Raw genomic sequence first — 27,680 nt, forward strand, 5'->3', positions numbered from 1 at the left:
AGGTTCAAGGACCATATGTACACACTATGTCTTTACCAGAAATGAAGTTCATACAGATTGTGGTCCTAGCTGATCATCAGGTATGTGCAGACAGCTAGCTACTGGAGAACCTTGCATTCACATAGCATAGCAGGTAGGTCTTCCAGATGTTGCACCAACACTCCAGGTATGCAACATCAACTTACCAAAAGGTCTACTAAGACAGAAACAGCTGTTGGCACATCAGGAGTGCTCCTTAAGATGCACTTCAAAACTTCAGGTAGAGACAAAAGACAAATTTGTACCAAAAAGAGCCTCTTTGCACATGACATCACTAATGTAGACTTACCCATAAATGTCAGTGCAGCAACTGGTTGTTAAAGACATTTCAAGGAAATACATGTCAGAAAAGATTATTTCTTCATAGTAAAAATAAATAGATACCATTACATTTTACAGCAGACAAAAAAGGAAAAATAAATGGAACAAATCTCTATACTACCATCAACGATTGAAAAAAATTCTTTGTAATACTTTTTTTTTCATAAAAGTTGTTTTACATTATGGGGTGTTCAGTTTGAAAAGTGTAAACAGGTTTTTTTATTTTTTTTTAATTTGAGTTGTTTGAAAAATTACATGGAAGAAGAAGAATCTTGACTGCAGTCCTTATAGGGTGATGAAGTTTTCCGAGTTGTTTAAAAAACATTCACTTTTACTGGGAGCTTGTTGAAAGTTAAGATGCCATAAAGATAACTATAAAGAACAATCGTAAAACCTATTGTAATATTTTCTGACAACCTAACTTTTTTAAAAGAATGAGCTGCAATATTAGTGTTCATGTATCTGTACATCGATCTTTAGGGAGGGGTGGAAAAAAAAAAATCTCTCAAAAGGTTGCACTGCATGACACTTCAGAACACTCAACTGGTTTCATTTACCTCTGGACTAAGGACAGCTGTGCTATCACTTGGGACATCCTCTTCGTATCCTTTGTTATGAAAGCTTTCTATTTCGTGTCCCGTGCTTCCCTCGCTTGGGCACTTATATGAACATCTTGGACTGTTGCTACACTGGGAAAATTCACATTTACTGTCTCCGACTTCAGAAGGCGTACACGAAAGATGAGGAGAACCACTATCATCCTGGTATGGAGGCGGCTGCAGTTCATCTAGCGGAGGTGTTCTTCTCATCCTCTGAATGCAGTTCGCTGAGAATAAGTGAAAATTCTTTACTTATTTTCTGATTATTTACTGTTGAAACAGTTCTGTGGAAAATGATAAGTCCAAATATCTAGACAGAGTATTTAAAATCTAGAAATATCTTTTTTTACTTTACATTTTAAATTAGATACCAAATACTACCAAAAAATATTTGTTTAAAAATGGAAAAAATGATCTCTCAGATGAAAGAGATGTGGGAAAAAGCAAAGTATTAAATATATAGTCACAATGGGCTGTGTAAACCATATATAAATAAATATAGCACAAATATGACATGACAAAGATTCTAGGCTTGAATTTCAGGGTTGCTTACCTTGCAAAAACCTTTGTATATCTTAAGTCAGATTCTGTGCAGGTGGAATGCAGACCAATTAAGGAAACAAAATGCACTCCCTAAAGCCATGATATCAAACTTCTGATTACCTCCCATGCTGTTGCTCACCCAGGTAGATATTAAATTAAACTCTGAAGACAAATAAGGTACTAATAAAGGCAGACACAAGCCCTTTCACACAAGTGAACTCTGATCACCGGTGAATTTAACAAGGGAAGCAGTGTCTCAGATTCTTTATTACTTGTTAAGGACAGCTAAAGGGTACGTACCCAGTGTCTAGAAGTTAGACACTAGGTCCAGTCACTAAAGACAGTAGCAAAAGGACCATGAGCAATCTTGTGCTTGGGATGAATACTTGATGCTGACCATCTCTGCTTCGCACTTACACTAGCTAGCTAGCTAGAAATGTGGTTATACATCTCCCCAGAAAATAAACCCAGGATGCATGGCTATGGATACAGAAAGTTAATTCAGAATAATTACATCTCAATTTTTGATCCCATATTTTACTATGCAGCATTACACAGTTGACTGGAGTTTGGAAAAGACAGCAAGGTGTGCAGTAGCTGATATGAAAGGAATACCAAGGATAGGTAAAACCTGTATCACATTTTGTTGACATCTTCTGTAGAGGTTTTAATGAAGATTTCGATGCCCCTCACATGTAGAATTAACTTATACAAAAAAATTTCAAAGCAACAATGTTTTCTGGTGTCAGACATACCACCTTCACTCACAGAAAAAACCTACCAAACAAGGAAGTTAATGGAAGTATTAACATTAGAACAATATAAGCTTTAATTTCAGATTCATCTAAGAAAGAAACTGATCTTTCCTACATAACAAAGGTGGTACATTTTAGCTTCATCATCAAATTTTTGTATATAGGATTGCCCTGCCTGTGTCCTAAAGTCTCATGAAGTACATCAACCTTTTAACTGCTTCAGAGGTAATTATCAGTTGTTCAACATATCACATAAACAGAGTACGCTAAGAGTTACCCTTTATGGAACAAGGCTGAAAACACAGTAATGTGGCTCTCTTGGGAAACAAACAGTCTTCGCGAAAGGCTCCCCTTTGTTCTCCTTTTCTTTGGAAGTCTGGGCTGTATCTGACTGTGGCATGCAGGAACATTTCACAGTTTCTGGCATTTGATGTAAACCGAAACCACCGTGGTTTCGGTGCACACCGTCCACGGGAAGCAAACCCAGACACATTGACTAGAAGGGAGCCCATATGCATTGCAGGTCCCCAAAGCTGGACAACTGAGGGACAGGACAGCTTATTATGGAGCACATCTACTGCACAGATAGGCAGAAGCCTCAAAGATAACGAGGGAATACAGGGCTCTTCTCTATTTCACTGGGCTCCTAATGGAACTCCTCTTAGCTTTAGCTAAGGCAAATGAGTAATTAAAACACCACCAAGCACTCCTACCAGATGATACCACTGTCAGGAATCCTCTCTTCTCTGATAAACCCATCAGAGCCAGCCCACCACTCAGAGCGATTCCAAGTTACTCTTAACAGCACTCATGCAAAGGTCTTCTGCTGTTAGTTAGCCCAGTGCCACTAACTCCTGAAACTCCAGCCCCACAGGCCTGGAAAGGGAAACGGAGCAGGCAGGGAATCCTATACTCGAGATGTAGTCGTACACATAAAAGCTTACATATGAAACAGAGTTAAGTGGGATAGTCAGAATCTTTAAATTGCCATGCAGGAGTAGTGAGTAAGCTTTATTTGCAAAACATGGAGAGATCTGGGAATGCACTTTTTTTTTTTTATATTAGATAACTTCTGCCCATGAAACTAGACAGACATAATTTTAGAATCTAAACTGATACTTTAATCATAACAAAATAATAACAAATATCCTTTGACTCTCTATATTGTGAAAACAGGACTTCCTTTTCATAATTTATATAATTAAATATTTTAGCAAATTTAGAGCAACAACATTTCTGCTCACTGTTGCTAAAAGGCAACGAACAGCATTAAATGAGACAGTAACCACCATGTAGCTATGACTTAATCGCTTTCTTTTCACTTGTAGTCTAGTCTGCAAAGACTTTTTAACTCCCAGCTTTTCCACAAGCCAGAGAAATGAAAGCGTGTCCGGGTAACTATCAACATCATTATTGTCTTACATGAGTAAATAAATGACTGTGTGACTCACTTTTTTCACTTTGATGAACTCCACTATATGTCCCTATGGGAAAACTGCACAGGCTGTGTGACAGAAAAGGTACTTTTAATGTAGGCGGTAAAGAAGTGAAGAAAAGAAAATTCTTATTAACCAGCTGTGATTCAAAAATCTCAGAAAAAAAATGAAACACTAGGGCAGGTTTTAACTATTTATTTTTGAAAGTTTAGTCTACCAAACAGAAATAGAATGTAAATTCTGAAAACAAATATGCAGGTTTAAAAATCTAAGGACACCTATGTCTAAACAGGCATAAACTGTTTTTGAACAAAAGGTTTCTCTACATAAAGAGATTACAAAGCTTTCAAATGAATTTTTAAAGTTAAAATGTCTCATTTTAAATTAATTTCCCCCTCCCTGCAGTAAATGATGCAATAAAATGATGATTTCATGTTACAGCTCTCTGAACAAATGCTGCAAATTTGAGTTACATGAAAACATTCCAATGACTGACGATATCAAAGACAAATGGTATCACAGACAGAAGTGAATACAGCAACACTGAATATCTGATACTGGCTATTTTCCTTAAAAATTACACAGAGGTAACAACAAACTTCAACAATCAGTCAAGAGCATTTTACGTATGTATCAAAGTTTCAAATAAAAAAACCACTGCTAAGGCATGCTGGCCTATCACTGATTGTATTGGAAAAAAACATTTGGAGCTGAAAGTAAAGCATGTTCTGAAGTGTTTGCATATTTACCTATAGAACCACTGTCTATAACGTACCTTGTACTTTTCATTTAAGGTGTAAACTTAGACAGTTACACTTGTGCATACTTGTATACCGTGACAAAGCCAAAGAATACCTTCCAAAGACCACTCAATGTGGATAATAACATCTGCTAGAGAGTTACTCTTAACAAGCAAATGGTTACAGTGAAATCTAAAATTAATTGTTGCATCGTTTCTATGTAAGTTTGCCAAGAAACTTTCTGCTCTCAAACCAGATAGAAAGTAAATTTTGCCAATTCCCCCAATGAAATTAATCATATTAAATTACTATACAATTTTGGACTAGACAGCGTGAAAAACAAGCCAACGTATATCCCAAACCTGGAAGAAGAGAATAATCACACAGAAACCAAATCGGATTCCTACCAGCCAGAAAATGCCAGAACAGAGGAAAGACAAAAAGAAAGTTATAACAGGACGAAGATCCCAGATCCAGTTTTCCACCCAAAATGTGTGAAATAACTGCATTCTCATAACATGAGTGAAACTAAGCTGTTTAGTAATAAATATTTAGTAAACTCTAAATTGAGAATAGACTGTATTGCTGTGAATAGGTAGATTTGAATAATCACTCTTGTAAGGGTTAACTACTTTAATTAGAATTTTCATCCTTCTATAGTGGGCTGGGAAAACACTCATATAGTGGTAACAGCAAAGTCCTTGCTTAACAGCTGAAGAAACCAGAACTATAAGCAAAATACCCGACAAACACAAGCAGATTAGCATTTTGCTGGTACACTCAGAAATTACAGCGTGCAAACTGTCATTAGCACATTTAAGTCAGAAGTAAATAAATACCTTCTTTTTAGTACTGTTTGTTAAACAATGAAGGTTAATCTGTTTTCATAAATCGCTGTAGAGGGGACTGATTGAAAGGCAAGGGGTGATTATACCTATTCTTGCCATCAGCCTCAAGGGACTGGTCAGTATAACCAGACACAGCAACCACGGCCAAAATGAGTATTCCTGGGACATACAATTGATAACTGTGAGAAAATACACAAACTTTTCCAGTCATTTTTCTGAGTAGAATCACAGCTTAAAGACACACGAACTTACTACAAGAAATGTTTTTCTTTAGATTTTCAGTTACTATTTGAACTTTCTGCTCCCAATGCTCCTCATTTCTCCTCTCTGTCCTGGTCCCTTGTGGACCACGCTAGGCTGTACAACATTTCACCATGAAGCTGGCGATGTTCCTTTCCATGTTTACAACATTTAGACTTTGCTATCTTAATTAATTTTCCCAAAGGTTGCCAGCAGCAGCACAAACCTAGCTTTCTTTAGACCATATTTCCTAATTCCAAGAACATGCATCTCTTAACATATGGAAAAAGAAACTATCTTTGTGGTTTTAATTCCCCTGTCTCATAAGCAGTAATTAACTACACTTCGGCAACATGGAGTTTCTCATATACATTACTTCTTTAAATATTCATACTATTGTGGGACGCAGCACTACCACGAAACTTCTTTGGGAATCTGGTTTCCAGTTCCTTTAAAACAAATAATCACTACATAAATTAATAATTTTTGCAAGTCATATTTTGTAATTATCAGAATATCTTCATACTCAAACAGTACCTTTTCTTCCTCTAATATATGTCCACATACACTATGCTTCATAATTATTTTTTTTTAATCTAACCTAAATTTCAAGTTTTCAAGCCTTCAAGGGGTTCTATGTAAATGTTAAGACAATTTAAATAAAACATAAAATGAAATACATGTTTAAAAATTAAAGAAACCTTTCTTATTCTGAATGATTAAATACCCTTAGAGATTTCTGATATGCAGCACAGACAGTCCAAATGGAATTTTCATGTTTGAACTTTTCTACCATCCAAAATACTACGTTGACTGAATTACCCCACATTACGAGGAGTATAAAATATAAACATTAAATATTGAATGAAACCTTGGGGCTCTCTTTCCTTTAAAATGAAAAGCTTACATGCATCCTTGTGAGGAAAAAACCCATATTATTTCACAATAAAACAAATTATCTTGGCATTATTCTATTTCTTTTCCAAAAGAGTTATGGCACGAGTCTTGCTTAATGAAAAAAAGGGGGAATATAGGAGTGGTATAGGGTCATTATGGACAACAGAAAATAATTCTTTTATCAGCTTTCTCTTTGGATTTGCCACATTTTAGACTTTTATTGACAGTTTAATTATCTTCTATGTTAAGCAATTCAGCAGTAAACAAGAAAAGCAATCACATCTGTTTTTTTTCCCCCCTCAGTAAAAAATAGTTCTCGTCGGTTTCCTAATATTTAGAAAAATTCCATACGCTATGAGCTTAATCCCAGACCTGTGGAAATCAAAACAGTGTTCCTGCCATTTACATCTGATGTCACATGAAGTTCTTAGCACTGCATTTTCCTCACATTCTAAGGCTAATTCTACTGGTCATTCATGTAATAAAAAGGTTCTCTTTTGTTTTTTAATAAAACTAATCCAAAATTATTGAACTATCTTTATGTCCAGTCCTTAAAGCTTCAATTTTCTTCCTCAGGAAAGGTCTAATACCAACTGAAGTTACTGATACTCGCACAGTAATTTTCTTTTTTATTTGTCTGTTTACATCATGAGCCTGCAGAAGTACAGCTTGGTTTTATTTGCTGACAAAAGAAATTTGCTCTTTTCTGCACTTATTAGAGCACTTCTGATTTGTAAGAATTTATCGTTCTGTTTTACAGAGCAATACAGAAAAGCACTGCACTGCTGAAAAATTCCAAGCTTTCTCTTTCCAAAATTAGCCCAAATTAGAACATTTAAACTACAAATACATTATTAAAGCATTATAGTGAACTAACTGTCAAAGACATTCTTTTGTTTCCTTCCCAAATATTTTGGTTGTCTTTCAATGAAAATTATACATTAGCATCTCTTGAATTCATTTTCTTTCAATTTAAGCATCATTCTCTGATTCCTTATACAGTATTTCTATTAATTTGAATAGGAAGGAGTTCTGCTACCTGGTTCTGTATTTATACTTTCCAGCTGTCCAAAATACATCTAAATACTGCTTAAACCTCCTGGTTCAATATTTTAATCTCTTACTGATGCAAATATCAATAAATCAAGCTTTCCAGAACTTCTTTTTTTTTTTACTTTCAAAAGGAGACTTCAAAAGCTCTTTCAGCTCTGAAGCTTTTTGGAAGCAGTGATCTTTAAGAAGTTAAATTGTAAAATTGTTTGCCTTTCCTTCCATAATTATATTTCCTTAGGTAAAGCATTTGTACTAAGTATGTTCATTCAACTTCTTAGGTAGAAAAACTTATTTTCTGTTCCATTTAGATGCTGGTTTCACTGTTACTGTTTTTATAAGCTGTTAACTTTCCTTTATACTACTTTTCAGATCACTATGTTGGTTAACTGCATAAATGAACAGGTATTCCTCTGCACCTCTGTTCACTGTTAATTTTTTCCAAGTTATCAAAATTGTTAGAAAAATACCACTTCCAAAAAGATAATAAGTTAAATGAATTCATAGAACCTTCCTTTTTTTTTTTTTTTTTTATCTTTTAAAATACACTAGAAGTCCTGCTTGCTGAAGGTGATTGACAACTGGCTTTGAAATCTTAAGAGTGTCTTGGTGACAAGGAAATGCCTTTTATCATCTCTGTGAAAATTCACCCAAATTCATCTATCTCACCAGCATTTACGGATGCTTAACAGAAATTCAGAGCTTAACAGCTAAAAGCTTTGAAAACTCCACCCACTGTAAACCATTTCAGGCCCCTGAGAATCCCCATTTCTGACCAGCGTGTGCATACTAGCATCTCCTCGTACCTCTGGACCACAGCGGCTGGATGTGGGCTTAGAAAATATTTTCCTGTTGTTGCTATACTTCATTTGAGTACAATTTTCACTTTAAATTATAGTTCAAATTCCAGTCCAGTTTAATACTACTACAGCTGCAGTATTAAGCACAGGAGTCGAGCAGCAGGATAAAGTGCTGAAAAGGTGAAAAAGATTCTACAGAGGTCTAAAATCAATTCCCAGTAAAGTATTGTAACACACAGCTAATATTCCTGTAATGTTCCTGCTCTCATTCTATTTGGTCTCAAATGAGGAAAGAAAGCATGATTAGAAAGCAAGATTAAGGTGTTATGTGTATCATTTTCTTCAACATTTTAATATTTTTGTGGCTCATTTCAGGCATGTTCATTTTTATTTGACAAAAAAAAAACAAACAAAGTTTTCTAAGCGATAGAGAACCCCCCCTCTAAAAGATCTCAATAATTATTCATTTGATGATATAAACAAGATCCATTCAGCAGTATACACTGCACTTAAATGTGTTCCTTAATTATCAAAATTCCATCATTCTTTTTTCCATACTTTTATTTTAAATAAGATACAACTGCTTCCTTTAGTGAGAACTCTTTCTGCAACTTAATATGCAATAACTTCATGGTTTCTTAAAAACAGCTTCACCTTGGTAGCTGCATTTTGCAATTTTTTTCAAAAAATTGTGTAAAGTTCCCTAGTATTTTAGCTCTCTATTTATTACTACCCTAACTGGTGAAAATGAACCAGGAAAGATGTTTTCCATCAAGAACTGCTTCCAGAATGGGAACACAAAGCTTGCTTTGATTCCTTTGCCTTATTTTCACAGCAATTTTGAGCGCACTCTGTTAGAGTGAGTCACTAACACAGAGCAGCACTACAATGGTTCTGCATGAACCATTTCAGTAGGGCACGAGTTAAATTTTCTGCCCATCTACTGAAGATATCTATATGGTCCCAATTTGGGTATCTTGTAGCTGTTAATATACATAAGTGAAATATATATTACGGTGAATAGTAGTACTACTATAACAGTAGAAGTTAACGTGTTTGGCATTTTACAGATGGAGAACTAAAGTTTAAATAAGAGGTAATAAAGACTGCTGTGAGTCTAGCTCAGAAGTGCTCATAATCACAGAAAGCTTCCAATGAAGTGTGGAACTGAAACCAAGTCTTTTAAGACTAGTACCCTAGCTGTTTCTTCCAGGTATTTTTTTTAATTTTTAATTCAAGCCTTGTAGTAATTATTATTAGTCTAAAATTCACCTGAATTGTGTACCACCACCAACATGGAAACCTCCAAGCCACTAGCTTCTTAAGAGATATACCCCCACAGAATTTTCCATTATCATCAGCTCTGCAGTGGAAGAGAAGGAAGAGAAAACAAAAAATACAATATTAGGGTGGGGAAAAAAGTAAAGGGAAGGGGCGGGGGGGGGGGGGGGAGAAAATAAAAAGAAAAGGTAGAAGAAGAAAGTAGGTGCAATGATTCAGAAAAAAGTGATAGGTTGTTGGTAAATGAACAAAGGAAAGAAATAAAGGGAGAGAAGTTTAGCAGATCTGTATAGAAAATGAGAAGAAGAGCAAAGAGAGGAATAAAGAACAGACAAGATGCAAACAGGAATGAAAAATTACAAACAGCTAAAATAACAAAGCAAAAATGACAGAGGAAGAAAGGTGAAGGAATGGGGAAAATAAAACAACACATGACATGCAAAAAAGTGGTTCAGATCTGAGAAAAAAGCAATGTCAACAGAGCAAAGAGATAAAAGATAAATCAGTGATGTCTGATGGGTGGGAATATCCATATTTGTAGGTGAAAATCTGCGCAACCTAGAGAATATGGCTAGTTACATTCCAGGAGAGGCAAGACATTTCCCAGAATAAGCATTTATTTTTATATTTATATTTTACATTTATTATCATTTTTCCTTTTGAGTGGGGAGATAGTGGCAATTATTTATTCAGATCCTGGGATTCCAAAGGACCTTGATTTGTCTTATCTATTCAGGCACTTTTTCCCCTTCTTTCCTTGACACACTAGCTCAGTGACTTCCTTTAGTAAAACGGACTGTATTTCCTGCAATATATTAGAGTAGTCCTGTAAAAAGGATTCTAGAAAATTCAGTGTTTTTTGCTTTTGAAACACGTCTCATAACTTTACCAAATAAAAAGCAGCTAGAACCCAGAAAAACCAAGGATGATCTCAGTTTACAGGAGTACCTAGTAGGTCAACAACAAAAGAAAGTTGTCCATATATGCCCAAGAACTCCTGTAAAACCTTTTAGATATTAGTGCCTGCAGAAAGTATACATAGGAATAACGGCACTAGCACCACTTTTGGGGCCAACTGTCCAGAAAAAGGAAGGCAAAACAGACACTGTGAAATCATAGGAAATGGATATGCTTCAAAACCAAGGTATCTTTCCTTCACACACCCAATAAGAGGGCTACGAATTCACAGAAAAGGCATGGATTAAGCAGCAGGGAGCATGTCAGTCTGTTCCACTCACTCCAGCAAGGCCTCAAACAAGTTTCTCCAGGCATAAAGAAACACAATTACTCAAAACTAAATTTCTTGCACTTCTTTGCGGCGCTTCTGAGACCTCCCACTGTCACAGATGAGCTGCTTTACTAGGCTTATATGTAATATATGATGTAGTTGATGCTACGTTTCCATAGTTGTCGTGTAATTCACAAAACTGGTAATTTTCTGCATTTTGACTGGACTAGATGAATATGAGTCTGCCTGGTGAAGATGTTCTCATTCAGCCATAGCACCAGTCGTAAGAGCTATGCAAGAACTTTTGAGGATCAGAGAAGAGCGGCCAAGCTGCATATTGCATACAGAGGGCTTATAAGGTCTATGGAATGATGCTTCAGCCCTCAACAAACAGTCGGAGAGGAACTGTTCTTCCCTGTCATCCACCCAAAGAAACAGTAGCACTGAACAATCAAGGGTCAGAGTGCAGCATATCATTTTCAACCCACTTAACTTCCCAAAACACTAACTGGTAAATCGCGTTGTCATGAACATGGTGTTATACCTACAATATTCAACTTACTAGCCTTTGTGACAGAGTAAAAACATGCATATCCATCAAAATATGTTTCTCATGGACCTTTCTTATACTAGCAAAAATTTGTATACCTAATTTGAAATTACTGTTTGATGCTGCTTGTTGAATAAGAGACTTAAAGGTGGTGCACAGCAGTTAATTAGTAATCAAAGTCTGACAGCCACAGCTGCAAAATGTTTGTATGATAATTTCAAAATTGAAAATTATTTATTTCACTCTACATGAAATTAGTGTACACTCATTAGAAAGTCAGTGATTATCTTGAAAAGTACTACTGGAACATTTCAGTAGCTTTGCTACAACATCACGAAGTATACAACATATGTCTCCAGACCTATTACCGTCCCATTCTTTCTCATAATTTCGTGCCAGCAAACTTTTTAGATGTTAGCACTACAACTGAAAACATACGCAGCAGAATGATGTTTAATATGGTTCACAACCAGAATGCCGATTTTTTAAAATCTCAGCATTAAGAGTTTAAGCTACTTTATTAATAAACTACTTTGTTAAGCTATATATATATAAACCCGACATATAACTGATATACGTGCTCATTGCAACAAAGGAAATTCTGATTAAATATAAGGAAAAAAACTTTGAAATCAGAGTGGCTATAGACTGGAAGAAGTTACTCAGAGAGGCTGTGTAACTGACAGCCTTGAAGATTTTAAAAGTTCTCCTGGCTAGAGCCCTGAGCAACCTGGTCTAACGTTGAAGTTAGCTCTCTTTCAGATCAGACGAGATGACCTCCACAGGTCCTTTTCAACCTATTATTCACTGATTCTACAATACGCATTGAAAAACTCAATTCTATACTATAACAATCAAGGATGGGGATCATCTTAAATACAGGTATCTCAAATATCTATAAAGGTCCTTCTATAATACAGCAGTTTAACAATTCACAGGCAGGTATAACTCCTCTACATATGCTAGTTACATTGCTGCATCCTGCATTGAATATATACACCTACCAGCATAGTACTTTCATTGCTAAAAATCAACAGAAAACTCTGACCAAAAAAACCCCAAAACCACCACCACAAAAAACCAACCCCCAAACCCAACCCCAAAGAAACAAATACAAGGAGCAAAAGAGATTCAGAATACTTTGTTAACTGGTGACGTTCTACTGCAGTATACCTTGTGGCTGACTAGTTTTAGACAATGTAGTATCACTGAAATTTTTACTTTGATAAAATGAACATGCCAAGATACACACTTTTAAATTAAAAACATCCAGCAATAGTTTACACAGACACACATAAACACATATATACATACACACACCCCATGGCCATGTATCAGTAACAGGAACAATTTAAGGTTTATGAAATATTAAATATAATTAAGATTACACTAAGGAAGTAATATCCATTACAAAATGCTGATGTTAGACAGCAAATATTGAACTTTATAATTTATCAAGTTAAAAAGCCTTAATTTGCTTGTTATTCAAACTTTAACAATAAGTATGATAGCTTAGATGGCAGAAAGAAAAAAAAAAAAAAAGAAAACAGCATTTGCTATCACTTTGCATTAACATTTTGACCAGTCAACAATTCGGCAGTGATGAAATGTGCAGTTTGATTCAAAGTAAAACAAGGCTATTTAAATAACTCAAACTAAGAAATGGGTATTGAAACATTAGAATTTTGATAAGCGATCACAGCTGCACTAGAATTAGTTTCTATAGCAACAGAGGAAATAATGTGGAGAATTGCACTGCATTACAAGATGGATTCCTTACAAACACTGCTGTTCAAATAGAAAACTTTAAAATTATTCACCGTATTAAAATATTTCTATTAAAATGGTTATTCAAATATCCTATACCTTGTACTTCACACATTGTTCTATTTTCGTTCTCCAGGATTCAATTCTAGTCCATCCATTCAAATTTTATATTACATTTTTCACACTTTCCCCCATTGCTTACCTTCCTATTTTAAAAGTGACGTATTCTGAAAAATACTGTATCTTCGATCTCAAACTAACCTGCATTTTCAATCATCCTTTTATTATCCCCACATAGGAGCGCCCACTACATTTATTTTTCCAGCAGTGCACTTGCAAAACATTAGAGAATGCTTTGCACACACTATTCATGAGAAGCTGCATCACAGCCGTGAGAATTAACATCACTATGGAACTTCTGAAACTTGTAGTCATATGAGACTTGCACTAGCTTTTATCAGTGTGCGCTCTCATGTCCTAAGCATGATTAAGAAACCATAGCAAATCTCTTAGTATTCATGGACCAAATACCCACAAGAAGGTAAGATAACAGCCTTTCAGTTGAACACGTCTTTAGATTTCAAATGTTGCTCATTTCTAACACTAAGAATTATTGTTTCGTTGCATCGTCTCTGATTCTAGCTATTTTTGGCAACTAATTAAAAGCATATGCCTGAACCTTTTATGTATTTTGCCCTTATAATGAGACCTATTACTCTGGCTTATTCTATCCTTTTGAGTTCCAAAGTATCTTTCGAGTTACCATGGATACAAGTGATATGCTTTCTCCCACAACTGCTTTGTGTGCCTTATCAAACACTAGAAAACTGACACAGTAGGAATCTGAGCCATCTGTACAGGATGAATACCTAACCCCTTGGAAGTCTTCCTCTCCACCCCCCCCAAAACCTGAGGTAGACCATATACTAACATTTGTAAAGAAATAAACAAGCAAGTTCTTTCCTATCTGAAATCTAGCACTTTTGCTCAAGGAAAACAAAATGAAAAAAGGTGCAGACATAAAACAATTTAATCTGATCAACCCTGAAACAGCGTTAAAATTCTGAGTTTGCCATTTATTATGAGTTGACAGAGTTTAAGTGTTTCTATATCAATATACACACGGAAGATGTGAAATGCAGCAAATTTCGAGCAAGCATTTCAGAAAGGAGTTGCAGAAACATTGTATGCAACTCCGAGATTATGCATAAACTATAGTAAATAAAACTCCCTTAAACAGAAATTGTTAGGCCTCTTTATAGCAATTTATTATGGGCATTTTCAAATGCAAATTGCATTCCAACAAGCTGGGAATAATTTGTACTAATCAGTGAAGAAGAGGGCAGTTAGTAAACTGATTTTTCCATTATGTTTCTGTATTCTGACCTCTTCTTAAAAACAAAAGACTCTCTCCCAGAAAAATTTACACAGGATTCAAAACCCAAGTGCTGATACTAACATAATCTGAATTAATGTATGAGAAGTAAAGGGGAATAACCAGAATGAAAAATAAATTATTGTAATATGAACTCAATACAGACTCATTCAGAACCATCTCCCAACTTTCAATGCATTAAATCATTGGACAGACACCAGCTACATAAATGAGTGCCACAAAAGCTACTAAGAGCTAGAGAGCCAGAGAAGAATGGGTAGGCAAATGCTGCTCTTGCCCCTTTTCCTCAGTTATCTAAACTTCTCTCAGTATTACAGCAAAACTCTCGACAAAAAACTTAACCTGACTTGTTCATATCCACAAGCTCAGCTTTGCTTTAAAATAGAGATTTTGAAGCATAATATCTGAGCCAGAGACACTGAAGCATAAAAACCAGACTCTTACCATTGTTTGTATTAACATTATGAAATAACTGTATCATTCTGATAAGTTTTCCACAAGCACATATGAACTAAAGACATATTAAATATTTTCATTTTTCTAACAGCATCACTGTAGGTTAGACTTACATTTGCACGGATTTCATAAAATGCATTTATTTTAACTTTTAAATTTAACTTTGAACTGTCTCAGGTTATGATACTTTATTTTGGGGACAAAAAACATCCACATAATGTTTTTACTGTGAACGTTCAACTGGAATTAAATCTCACTTCTCCCCCCCCCCCCCCCCCCCCCCCCCCCCCCCCCCGAAAATTTCTTTCAAAAGTAACTGAAAGCTAGAGACCAATGAAAAGGAACTCAAGATTGACCGCTACATTGTGGTATTTATGGTAAGTCATCTGTATTATCAAAATATTACTAGTTCTGTAGTTTAATGTTGGAACCACTCACAAAAAAAATGAGCATCTGGAATGGTGGAGATATTTACACAATGGCTCTGTACTCCTGCCATTACATTCACCGTTACACATGCCATCATTTCTCCTCTGTATAATATTCTCCTGGATTATCTGCACTGTGCACAAAAGCACACAAGAGATCCCCCATTCCCCTCTGAGCAGAACTAGAGTGAAAACTAGTATTTTTTAAGAAATAACTACCATTTTTACCATCCTTCATAAAAAGGGCTCTTAAGTTCTTCCTTCGCAGAATCTCAAAGTTGTCTGAAAATTGCCACCGTTGTTCCCTACACCTCTGAGGCCAACAGATTGCCTTTAACACTAATGACAACTACTGTTTTTCTTTCCAAAGATTTTCTTCTTTTAAAGCCCCTTCTTCTTAGCAGGAAGGAAATGGCACCAGGAAAAGCAGATGATTGAAAGCAGTGCTTCTCATTGCCAGTGAAAGGAATTTTGCTCTGAAAGCAAAGATAACAGTCGTTATCAAACAGGATGATGAGTTCCTCTGGAGGGCATTAGACACTAGTCTCTTAACAGATTAATTATTCCTCAGTTAGAAGGGAAAATGACCATCAACTCAAAACACTTTTTTGAATTTTACCGGATCTACTCATGATTTATCTATTGGCCAAATTTTGTGTGGACATACAATTCACAATCCAAGATTTGACAGGAAAAGAAAAAAAGATATCAGAGCACTATACAATCAACTTCATCTTCAAGAAGAGCTTTTAAGTCATACATTTACTTGCAAATTTTCATGTGATTATTTCTGTACTAAGATATAAGCAAATAAACAGTGGAAAGTCCAGGGGAAATAGATCATTATTCTCTCTTGTTATTCTCATAATCTAAAAGTAGTTCCATTCTGGCATTATGTACAGAATTTAACATAGCCAAATACGAAGCACTCCAAGCAAAATAATTTTGAGAAGGTAGTTACAAATTAATTCAAAATTAGACTAGTTTTCTGGTTTGTACCCATCAGATATTGAAAACAAGTGCAATAGATTTTTTTTTATTTTCATGCAACTCATCAAATTGCCACAGATGCTACATATGCAACAGAAACACTTTGAAGTATAATAAATCTTAATAGAATGTAACGTAGACAGCACTGTACTTTTCATTTCAGAGTTGTCTTTTTTTCTATTAAAATTCACAGGAACTTGGACAAAATTCTAAAAAGATACTATCTGTTTTAAATCTTATTAACACAGTGGTTTTAGTACTGAGGATTTAAAAAACAAAGTTTTGGACGTCATTACATGTACTACCAAACTACAGACTGCTAAAATACAGGGATGACCAAACAGATCGGATATAACAAAATCAGGAACTGAGAGATACTGGAAGCCACAGAAAGTTTGAGAAAAATCAAGCAACATTCTAAACAAGATCCCTTGAAGATATGAAGAAAGAGTCTAATCACTAGTGTTAATCTTGACCAACTTAAACAATAACAGACCCTGCCCCGCTTTTTTGCCAAAAGATGCAGAGCTGGCCCTGACCTTTTGGTTATGAGTGTGGTTTCTGGTACAGATGTCAACTCTTTGCAGTAAAACAACAGCAATCGTGTCACCTGTTCAAGTCATATACATAAGCTGTATTTGTTTGGGCTGAGCATTTTCAAAGAAAAGAAAATCACACCTGAAGTCAGCCTCTTGAAGAGATGAACCTTTTGTAGTTTCATTCTCCAAGATTTGGATTTTTTCAGATACACATGCTCTTATCAGCTCTATTTTTAACCTGCCGCTCATATAGGATACTTAAAATTCTGAACATGTTTACATTATCCATCCAGCAGGCTAATGGAACTGCACACCAGACAGTCATGCATAATTCAAATCAATATCCTCAGGCTTGCAACTCTAAGTCAAAGCTGCCTTTAAATAAGCTGGGTGTGACTTCAACGTGAATAAAATGTATCTAATTTTTAACCTTTATCTGACAAATTGATATATTTGCAAAGGAATGTCATAAATCTTCTTTAAAAATTAAAACAAATAGAAAACCACAGTAACTGAAAATCTTTTAAAAAACACTTCTAAGGACAAAATTTAGAATGGTTCAACAAGACTGAGCGCAAAGGTTTCAAAAAGAGAGCTGGGTAATTTTTCCGGGTTTTTTTAAGCAAAATGTACAAATATATACATAAAAAGGCATGCTGGCAGAACATTAAGTGGTGTGGAAGGTGAATGTAGCAGGATTTCCTATTTACAAATTTAAAGATCAAGCTTTAATTGAATTGGGCATAGGTGACTCCACACAGAAAGTCTTATACCCAGTTAAGCATGTCTGCTGGCTTTTCTCTAAGGAACAGAATCAGAATTTCCATAATAAAATAATTTTCCCTTTGAGTTTTCCTACATGCTTTCATAAGACCATAATTCCATCACAGTAGATAATCTTCAGCCACACTGAAATGACCAGAAGCATTGCAATTACACCAGCTAAGGATCAATTGCCAGCTCACTTGTAAATACAGTGGAGGAAAAGTAATTGCAAACAAACAAACAAACAAAAAAACAAACCCCAAACCCTCATCCCAAATCAAAAGAACACAAAACAAAAAAAAAAGGACTTTAAGTTGTACAATATAACATATCATGCTTTCCCTCTCCCTCATGGAAAATATTCCAATAATTCCTAAAAGGTAGGATAACTTCATAACACAAAAGTGTTGTAAGTAGCATGTAAGAGCTTATTTTAACAAGAAAAAAAAAAAAAAAAGATAGATCTTTGTCTCCACAGAAGCTACAGACACAATTTCATGTCGTTTACTCTGATACCATACAGTCCCAATAAATAATATACACAATTAAAGTAGCTATGAAAATAGTCATCCTACCAATGAAATACATGCTATTAGATAAAAATGGTAACATCGTTCATCTTGTACGAGGACAAAATATTCATTGAATAATTCCAAGAGAATACTTATGATATAGTTATAGCATGTCTATGAAATTGATACATATGCATAAGGAAAATAATCTACACTAACTAGGTAACAAAGAGTTCAGTTACAAAAATAACACGTTGTTCTTCTTTTACCAGAGAGACAGTTGAAATGTAACACGATCAGATGATAAAAAACAGTCCTAATGGTAACTGGTCTTTAACCTAGGAGAAAAAAAGCACAACTGGGAGGCAAACATTAGTCTCAGACTAGAGTTAAAAATCTTTTGATTTTAACCTTTAAAGCTAAGAAGAATGATCCATTTATCCACGGGTGCTATGGAGGAATAACTGAAAAACTGTTCTTTTGTAATATTCTTACGTAAAGTTGTAATAACGTTTTTAGTTCTCATATTTATGTAAGAAGTACTGTTCCATTCTGCTGGCCAAGTAGCATGACTATTCTCAGCAAGTCAGTAGAGTACTGGGTGTATGCAGGGTAAAATTCCTTTTTCCAATGCACCTAAAAAAATGTCTACACAGAGATTTCCAGTCTACTGTGCGATGCTGTTTCTTACTCATTCATTCCATGCTAGAGCCATGGGGTCTCTGCAATTACGGTTACAATTAATGAAAACTGTACCTCCTGTTCTGTGGAAGTCTTTCAGAACAAGACATGTCTCATGGTATACATGCATAAAGATCAAAGAAACTGGTCCCCTATATCACTAGATATTACAGTAATACCAAGAAAAAAGAATGCCCATACTCAATAGCTTTTAGATCATAATAGTAAAAGAAATATCCAGTTTTCAATGTGAACTCTCAGAATCAGCAAAAGCACTAGGTTCATCAAGGAAGTGATCTTTTTTGCTGATATAGGACTACCCCTTATCTTTATATCACAAATCAGTTCTACATTTTATTAATGTGGAACGTCTATATCAAATACAATGCCACGAGGAACTACTTCAGCCACAAACATATACGTGAACTTTTCCAGTTAATGACAGATCTTGATCCTTTCATAAATTCCAGGTTCAAACAGACGAGAAACTTATTAAAATAATAAGTTTACAATAAAATGGAAACTTTCCTGTAATTATTAATGTATGATTTACATCATTTCAGAGACATCACATTGCTAAGGGTGACTTTCTTCAAAGCCTTCACATCAATGCAAAGGGTATTTCTTCAAAGACTTCAAAACACTGGCAGAGGAACCTAATTTGTGAGATTGCTTTGCTCACTTGTGGACATCAGGAAAAAAAGCCCTTTCCGATTGCAGGACAGTTTTTCCTCCTCTTTGGAGTTGGTCTAGCTGGAAAAGGAATTTTCCTGTTGAAAATCTTATCATCATCACTGACTTTGAGTTTTGTTAGTACTTTTCTTCTCTCAGCAGTAGATGACGCATCTTTTCCCAGCACCTCTGCTGCTAATCACAGGGTAAATCCACGATTTCAGAATTATTGAAATTCATTCTGTCAAGCACTTTCTTGCGTTTCCGTTGGTTGACAAGATACTTATTGTGCACAACTTTGATATCACCTATGTGGCTTTTCAACTCAAAAGTTCTCAACGTAACTCCATTCTCTTCCAAACTGTGTGTGAACTCAGACACAGATCTCCTTTGCATTTAAATCCAATGTTTATGTCTGCCACCTCTGTAATATTCCTCAAGAAAATTACAAGAATAATACTGAATTACGCATGTACTTTCTACGCCATCTGTGAATTCTGTCCATTCCATGTCTGCAGACTCTGTAAACGCTATGCTTGTCTGCCATTCATGCAGGTAAAGAACCATAACCACAACATGCTCATGGCCTAATACGTGAATTACTTACATGAAAAGTTCCTTGCAATCAGGAACTTTTCAGAAGACAAAGGGTAACACTTTCTTGGGAAGTAAAAAAGATCTGAATTCTGTAAAACTGAATGAAAGACAGAGCAAAAGTTAATCTTCAAATCACCTTAGTCTCTGCAATACTCAGTTGACTATGTTTTTGGGAAACACACATCATAATTTCAAATACTTAACAGAACTGACTGTCTTCCACTATTGTAGAAGAATAATAGAGGACTGCCATATGCACTAGGAAGCTACTTCGAAACTCTTGTGGGGTGGGGGGAAACAAACACAGCATCAGAAAAATTAAGTAGAAAGCAACGCAAATCAAGTTACCACTGGCCAGTATGCTGCAGATCCTTGAATTACTAATGTATCTTTTGTACTACACAAACCTATCCCTAATACATTCCCTTGATATAGCCATGGATTGAACTGCCACACTCCCCAGAGCCTTCAAAACCACAAGAAATTACCTTTCTCCATTTTTTAAGGGCTTGGAGCCAATGAAGACTCATTCCAATTTACCAGTAAATAGGAGGCAGACACATATAATCAGGGATCAGAACTTTGTATCATTAGTATTACATCATTGCACTTTCTCCTGTACTACATGAAGATTTTAAATTGCTCTTGAAATAAAGAGTGTCTAGGGTAGCTGCCCACATAACAGAAAACAAGCATAAGGAAGCTGGATCAACTAAAGAAATAATGTAATTAAAAAAAATCCCCTTTTTCTCTCCCAAGAATCTCTGAAAAGTGCATCAAGAATGATATCAATTGATAGTACACATGTACTATCAGCTGAGGTACATGACTATGAATATTTGGAATATCTCATAGCTGTAGCATGACTCAGCCTTCAAAATACACTCTCAAACATTTGGGAAATACTGCTCTGAAGATTACTTAAGACTTTTCTTAAGTGTCTTTACTGAAGACCCTTTTGAAGTATCTTGATGAATGTACTATTTGAAGCCCTAGATCTATCCAAAGCTGCCAGCCAAAAAGAGTATTTTGTTCCAGTAGGTATTATACCAGAAAAATCTCACAGGTAACCTGATAAAGACACACCAGAGAAAAATGGGTAGCCACCTTCTTCCTAAACACTCTTTCCATTGCATTTCTAATTTATTTCTTTAAAGCACATTAGAGGAAAAAGAAGAGAAATAACTGTTTAAGTTATGATCTAGTATTCAACCGATCTTTCAGTCTTCCAGTCTGAATACTAGTTCATAGTTCTTATTCCATGTAAGCCATCTTCTTTTGTCTGTAATTCTTAGCATCTGAAATGTACAGATAGACTAATTTTGAGAGAACTTTGTGGCCTTATTTTGCTGAACATGATACAACCATACGGAGGGCCTCACTCCATAATTTTGAAACAGTAAGTCTTCGTTCACATTTGGCTTGAAAATAGATCTACTTATATGCAAGGAATGATGATAGAAACTGAACTGGAAACACATGATTATCATGGGATTCACTGAGGGATCCATTCTTCCTCTCTTAGCCTACCCAGTGGCTTTCACCTTAGCTTGGCAAGTCTGAAGAAGCATGATCCTGCTTTACAGACGTTATTTCCTGCAGAAAACTCCCCCGGGTTGCTTTAACAAACTGGGGAGATTCACCTGTATACCAGTTTTGAGGTGCTTATGAAAGGGCTTTTGGCATTTAGGTTGAGAAGATACTGAAAGAAAATCTCTCCATATACTTCAAGTAGTTCAGTGAAGAGACTTTTCCCAAGACATGAAAACTAACAAGAGAGAAAGAAAAGGCAAAAAACTGCATAAAGAATCAGATCCAAGAGATTCCAGAAGAACAGTCGCCTTCACGTGCAAAGATTGACACTGAGGAGCAAGGCAAACATATGTCCAACAGACACATCAACATAAAGTGCCGAAAGCCTTGAGAAGAATAAAAGTGGAGAAGATAAACTACAAAAATAACATCATACTCTACCTTCACAATATGGAAAAGATGGATAAAATCCAGTAGCATATGCCTGCTAGAGCAGCAGATTCTCATTTAAAAGAACTTATGTTTTCTCACTGCAGTCTTTTAGTGCTTCCATATGTTTCCAAAAAACCTTGTGAAATGTAAGGCACTTGGGCCAATCTCGGAAATAGAGCCTCTGAACAAACATGTCTTCAGCCGTGGGGCTTGATCAATTGAGAAGTTAGAAAAAGACTTTAAAATAGGCTGGAGATGGAACCTGTGGTTATACTGAGCTGGTAAACTATAGCTAAATAAAGTACATCTAAGTATGCTACGCAAGCAAGTGAGCTTACTACTTTTTCCATCATGATGTCACTTACTTTGCCTCAGAATTGGGATCAATTCCCCTTGCTTGCTTGCTAATCTGGAATTTTGCACAGCTGTTAAAGAGGTGATTTGGGCAAGACATGCTTTAAGAACATCACAAACTAACTATAAAAAAAGAGAATGTTTTTTCCCCTCTTCTACCTTTCTCACCTTAAGGGATTCAGAGAACCTTGATTTCAAAAGCAAAGAAGAGCCTGCAGCTTTTTTGACATCTGCCTGCAAAACTCTAATTTCAATATATTTACCTCAACATTTCTAAGTTTAAAAACTTCCATTTTTAGGAATTTAAGGGACTGCTTCCTTAAAGAAAATATATTGTACTGGCATATGACGCTTACAGAAATAACAAAGACACAAGAACTTGCTTGTATAATGCTTGAGTTTTTAGAGTTCAGAAAGTAGCCACTACTGGAGACAAAGAGGCTAGTTTAAGATCATACTGTAAGTTTTTTTGAAATTGAAGTTATTAAGAAATGGTCCCTTTAAGATCACGACCGATATAGATGCTAAAAAATAATTCCAAAGTACAAAGAATAATGCCAATTTTAAATTTAAAGTTTGTACACTTCCTTATTTAGATCACTATTTCAATTCATAATCTCCTTTTTAGCAGAAATATCTTATGGTGTTATTTTTGCTTTTTTGTGTTCTTTTTTTTTCCTTACTTTTGTTCTTTATTTTCTGAAGCACATGTATAATATCACAGCCTATATTAATCCCCTCTTCCAAAATATTACAAATAATTGGAGCACATAAAGGCAATACTACATATTCAACAGGATAATAAGAGCATTTGAAATGGTAGGGAATAATACAAGAAGTAGGATGCACATTATAAAAAATGAAAAGGAATTTACATCAGGATATGTATCAGGGAAAAGGAAAAAGGTCACTTCAGTAAGTATCCATACTTTACTGGATAACATGAGAAAGAACACAAAGAATATTATTGGAAAAAATAAGACTTCAAACTTTGAGCTGACTCTAGAACTCTGGGCCTAAGCACAGAGACTGGGTTAAGTCCACACACAGATATCAAGAAATATTGCAGTTATAATCTTTTCTGTGATTAACAGTTTTGAGTCATTTGTGCAAGAGTTGGAAATTTCAGATGTAAACCTACCTTCTGTACCATTTTACTTTGCCATCTGTACCATTTACTTTGCCATTCTGCACTTCTGCATTGTACTTTTGATGATGACATTTGTCATCATCTTGATTTTTCTAATGAACTAGATTTTCCTTTAGAGATACTCTGGAATTAAGCCTGTCCATGAGGAGCTCACTGCAAAAGTTATATATTTACAATAGCTCGGAGTCTGTAGGAATACTTGCATCTAAGCACAAATTTTTTTTCCATTTAAAACATATATTATAACTCATCAAAATCTAAGTGCATCAAATGTGCTACACGAATATATAAAGTGGATCAGACACTGGTCATAAGCAGGTATTTGTGAACCAAAGTTTAAAAACCTAAATTTCATAGAATGAACTCAAGCGCTACTGGAACATTCCATCATCAAAATACACCAACAAAACCCCCAAAATATATTACTTCCTTCATTTAACTATTAAAAACATTATACAAAATGCCATGTCAGTTCTATATAAACATGCTGAAAAGGAAGATTAATATGGCCATCTAGAGGAGAAAAGAATGATGTGAAAACATGCCACACACATTTTCAGGCTTTGGAATGAAACATTTTGAGAGGCATGCAGCCAGAAAATAGATGTAATAAACTAATTATGTAATTGATAATAAGCGAACCTTATAATAATATTATCAGAAATTTTGTAATGCAAACATATTAATATTATACATGATTTTAGCAATGCAAGCAAAGCTTACAGGGTGTATTAATAAAGACAAGATTATATTTTTGTCTCATTGTGAAATTTTTCATGTGCATTGTTAAGTGCAGACACGTCTAAACAAATTTTAAAAGTGAAGATTAAAGTGCAGAGCAAACAGTTATTAGTAAAACTGTTTATTGACTCCTTTGAAAACACAGAGCACACTGTTGCAAGATACAACGTGATAGAGATTAACTGCTGAAGAGAAAATAACACAGAATTTTCCAAGAATGAAATATCATTTTCATTGCTCATATTACTCTACCTCTGATGGAATTTTTAATGATATCATCAGAGTGTGATTTACTAGCGATGAGCAGGGGGAAAAGAGAGATGAGAAAAAAAAGAATTCTCTCCTCTCATCACTTCACTGTAACACTATCAAGCCCTGCTCAACATACGGACTGAGTGGTGCCTTAAGCTGGAAGTACAGCTGAAATGTTTAAGTCTTAGAAGAAGAAATGATCAAGTACATATGAGCAAACAGAAGCACACGAAGTCAAATATATTGACAATTGTTTCTCGTATTAAATAACATACATAGGAACACACTGCTTGCTCCCCCTCCGCTACAAAGAATCAAGAAATGGTTCTATCATTTGTCTTTACACTTCTTATAAAAATAATTCAAGTCATAAAAACCAACTATTTAATAAAAATTTCAGGATTTCTATGGCATCAAGTCTTCTACAGATTTATTTTGCAAGTTTAAGGAACAGTAAAGCTTTGCATGTTTAAAAATTACACTGAAACATCTAGAATGTTGATACTCTCCACTTGGAATCAGAGATTTTTAACCTCCTCTGTTCAGTGAACTGAACACATATGAACTGTTTGGTAGCGATAGCCAGTCTCATTTATTTTTGACTGCAGGCTTTCTTCATGAGGTTTCCACCTCCTCTTTTCATCAAAGTTCTAGGTTGGGCAGCTTTCCCTCTGTAATGATCATAACATAACAAGGCATATTCTGTATTTTCCTCTATTCAAACACATTTTTATCATCGTGCAAAGATTCTTTCTTTTATGTTTGAAATAATTTAGGAAGAACATAAAAAGTACTAACACTAATTATTCTAGTGTGCCACCTTCAGGTCACTGAAAAGTGAAAAATACTGATTGTTAATTTGTTGCCACGTCCAATACCACAAAACTCTTTTTAATACTACTGAACATAATTTTGTTGAGATTAATGGATTACAAAAATTAGACAAAATCGTCACTCTAGTTCGCAAGCATTTTGCAGAAAACTGTAGAATGATTGCAGGCTATCAAATAAATAACATTGCTGATTCTCCACTCCTTGTAAAACGTGGGAGAAGAATGCTCTCACAAGCAGCAGCAAAAGCAAAATACTGACAGTATTAAAGCTTTTTTGCAAGTAGAAGTATGGGGTTAAAAATTTACAGTTTTTTAAGTTAGAAAGTTTTGACAGTTTTTGCTTTAGATTTTTTTTTCCAAACCCTGAATGTTCTTTCATTATAAAAAATTCAATTTGCATAGTAATTTTAGAGTGAATATGTGTGTGCATATATATACATGGGTTTTACATCCAGCCAGCTGCCTGAATGGAAAGAGCGTTGAGAAGGGGTAGCAGCTGGTGACAGATATCTTTAGCAATAGAAGAAAAAAATGAAAAAGGAGGAGGGCAAAACAATTGTAACTTTCCTGATGCAATACTTGGACTTGCCAACAGGGTTCTTTTGTCTTAGATTCTAACCATGATATATATTTCCAGACTGGAGTTCTCATTCCCCAGAAGAGGACAGAAGTCAGTGACTATAAATTTTTATGATCTGAGAGGATGATAAGGAAGACAATTATTAAAAACAAACAAACAAAAAAACCCCCAGATACAGGCTAGTACAACGTCTTTGGAGCTTAAGTCTTATAGACTCAAAGTAAAAAGCTCAGATGAACTGAGAACTTTTCACTGAGACGATAACTAGGCAGGATAAAAAAATCTGAACTGTGAAATAGAAAGAGGCATGTCACATGTTCCCTCCAATAGGAACTCTTCTATGATTATTTCAACAAGCAGCCTCAACAGTTTGAGAAGAGACAAATACATCATTCTCGGTATCTGAAAGTAGTCGCCTTGTAAGATTTGTATCTATCTGGTATTATTTGCTAATAAATACAACTGAGTTTTCCATCTTCTGTTAATATAAATCACCATTCTTTCCCAACAGTGACATGAGCCATACAAAAAATTAGCATCTTATCTTTCATATTCCCATCAATGCTGTTGATAGATCTCAGTAGATATAAAAAACAAACATGATACTTTCACTGTCCCTCTTCCTTGTAGTCCTTCTCCATCACAGTGGCCAAGGATCTGTTCTTACCACCTGACCTCCCCTCTGCATCTCCTTCCCTAGCCTCCCTACAATTTAACAGCAAAGGAAAGAACCAAAATTTCTGATGATCAGAAAACAATCCTCTTACTCTACAACTTACTTACTTCAATTATGGCTTTCATGTCCTTTGTGTCTTAGCTTGGAATCATGAATGAGCAAGCACTGTTTAAAATTTCAGTGGCAAACACTTTTATATAATTGAAATACATAATATAGTAGAAAATTTAAATTTTTTCAAGCATTTCTGGACTGTACAGAACATTTAAGGACAGACATCTTTTAATTACGTGTATCTACTTTTTATTAAGAAAATATTAATCTCCAAAAAACTTTTTCATTTTAACATATTAAGGGATACCAATAAATATCTAAATATAGCACAGCATCTATATTAGAATCTGACTTTTATGTAACTTCAACCAAAGCTCACTTTTCATGCTAGAAAATGGCTACAGACACAGTTTTCGCATACTATTTTCAAGCACAAGAAGTATATTGATAAAATATTGACAGCAGAATTCTCACCCTCTCTGTCAGGTTGTCACCCTAACTTAAAAATCAAGAAATGTATACCACAGAAGAAAACATCTATTGTTTACATCCAACTTTTAACTCCATGGAAAAATTATATTAATCTAATCTTTGTAGTAATTTCTTTCTGTGATTTCAAGAGAAGAAAAGATACAGAATATTCCAGTAATGCACACTGCAATGACCATATGCACCATAACCAATAACCAATTCCATTTACTTTGCTGTTATGTCAGCTTATCAATAGAGGAATAACAGGTCTTTGTATTTATAATACCACAGAATTCATCAAGAGTTGCCACGTTTCCTTCCTAAATAAAAACAGTTTAAATTCCCCCCAAAATAAAATGACTAATGATGAAATTGTATGAAACTTAACATAACAAGATCTATATCATTTGTAGTATTTCCAGAAGAACGCGCACAAGTCTGTGCCTTTTTTTGAGCATGCACAAATATAAAAGG

At 35.1% G+C, this 27,680-nt stretch overlaps 1 protein-coding gene across 3 annotated transcripts in view; it reads right to left on the reverse strand.

Moving 5' to 3' along the window:
* SYT14 (synaptotagmin 14) overlaps positions 1 to 27,680 on the reverse strand; it is a gene marked incomplete at both ends in the record, with an annotated part of 57,487 nt that overhangs the window by 22,794 nt on the left and 7,013 nt on the right. For all 3 annotated transcript variants that reach the window (XM_082305597.1, XM_082305596.1, XM_082305595.1), the window contains one exon: positions 918 to 1,186. In XM_082305597.1, the coding sequence (XP_082161723.1) occupies positions 918 to 1,186 (269 nt within the window). The remainder of the gene's footprint in view (positions 1 to 917; positions 1,187 to 27,680) is intronic.

The sequence above is a fragment of the Platalea leucorodia genome, assembly GCF_965183815.1.
Source record: "Platalea leucorodia genome assembly, chromosome: 3".
NCBI lineage: Eukaryota > Metazoa > Chordata > Aves > Pelecaniformes > Threskiornithidae > Platalea > Platalea leucorodia.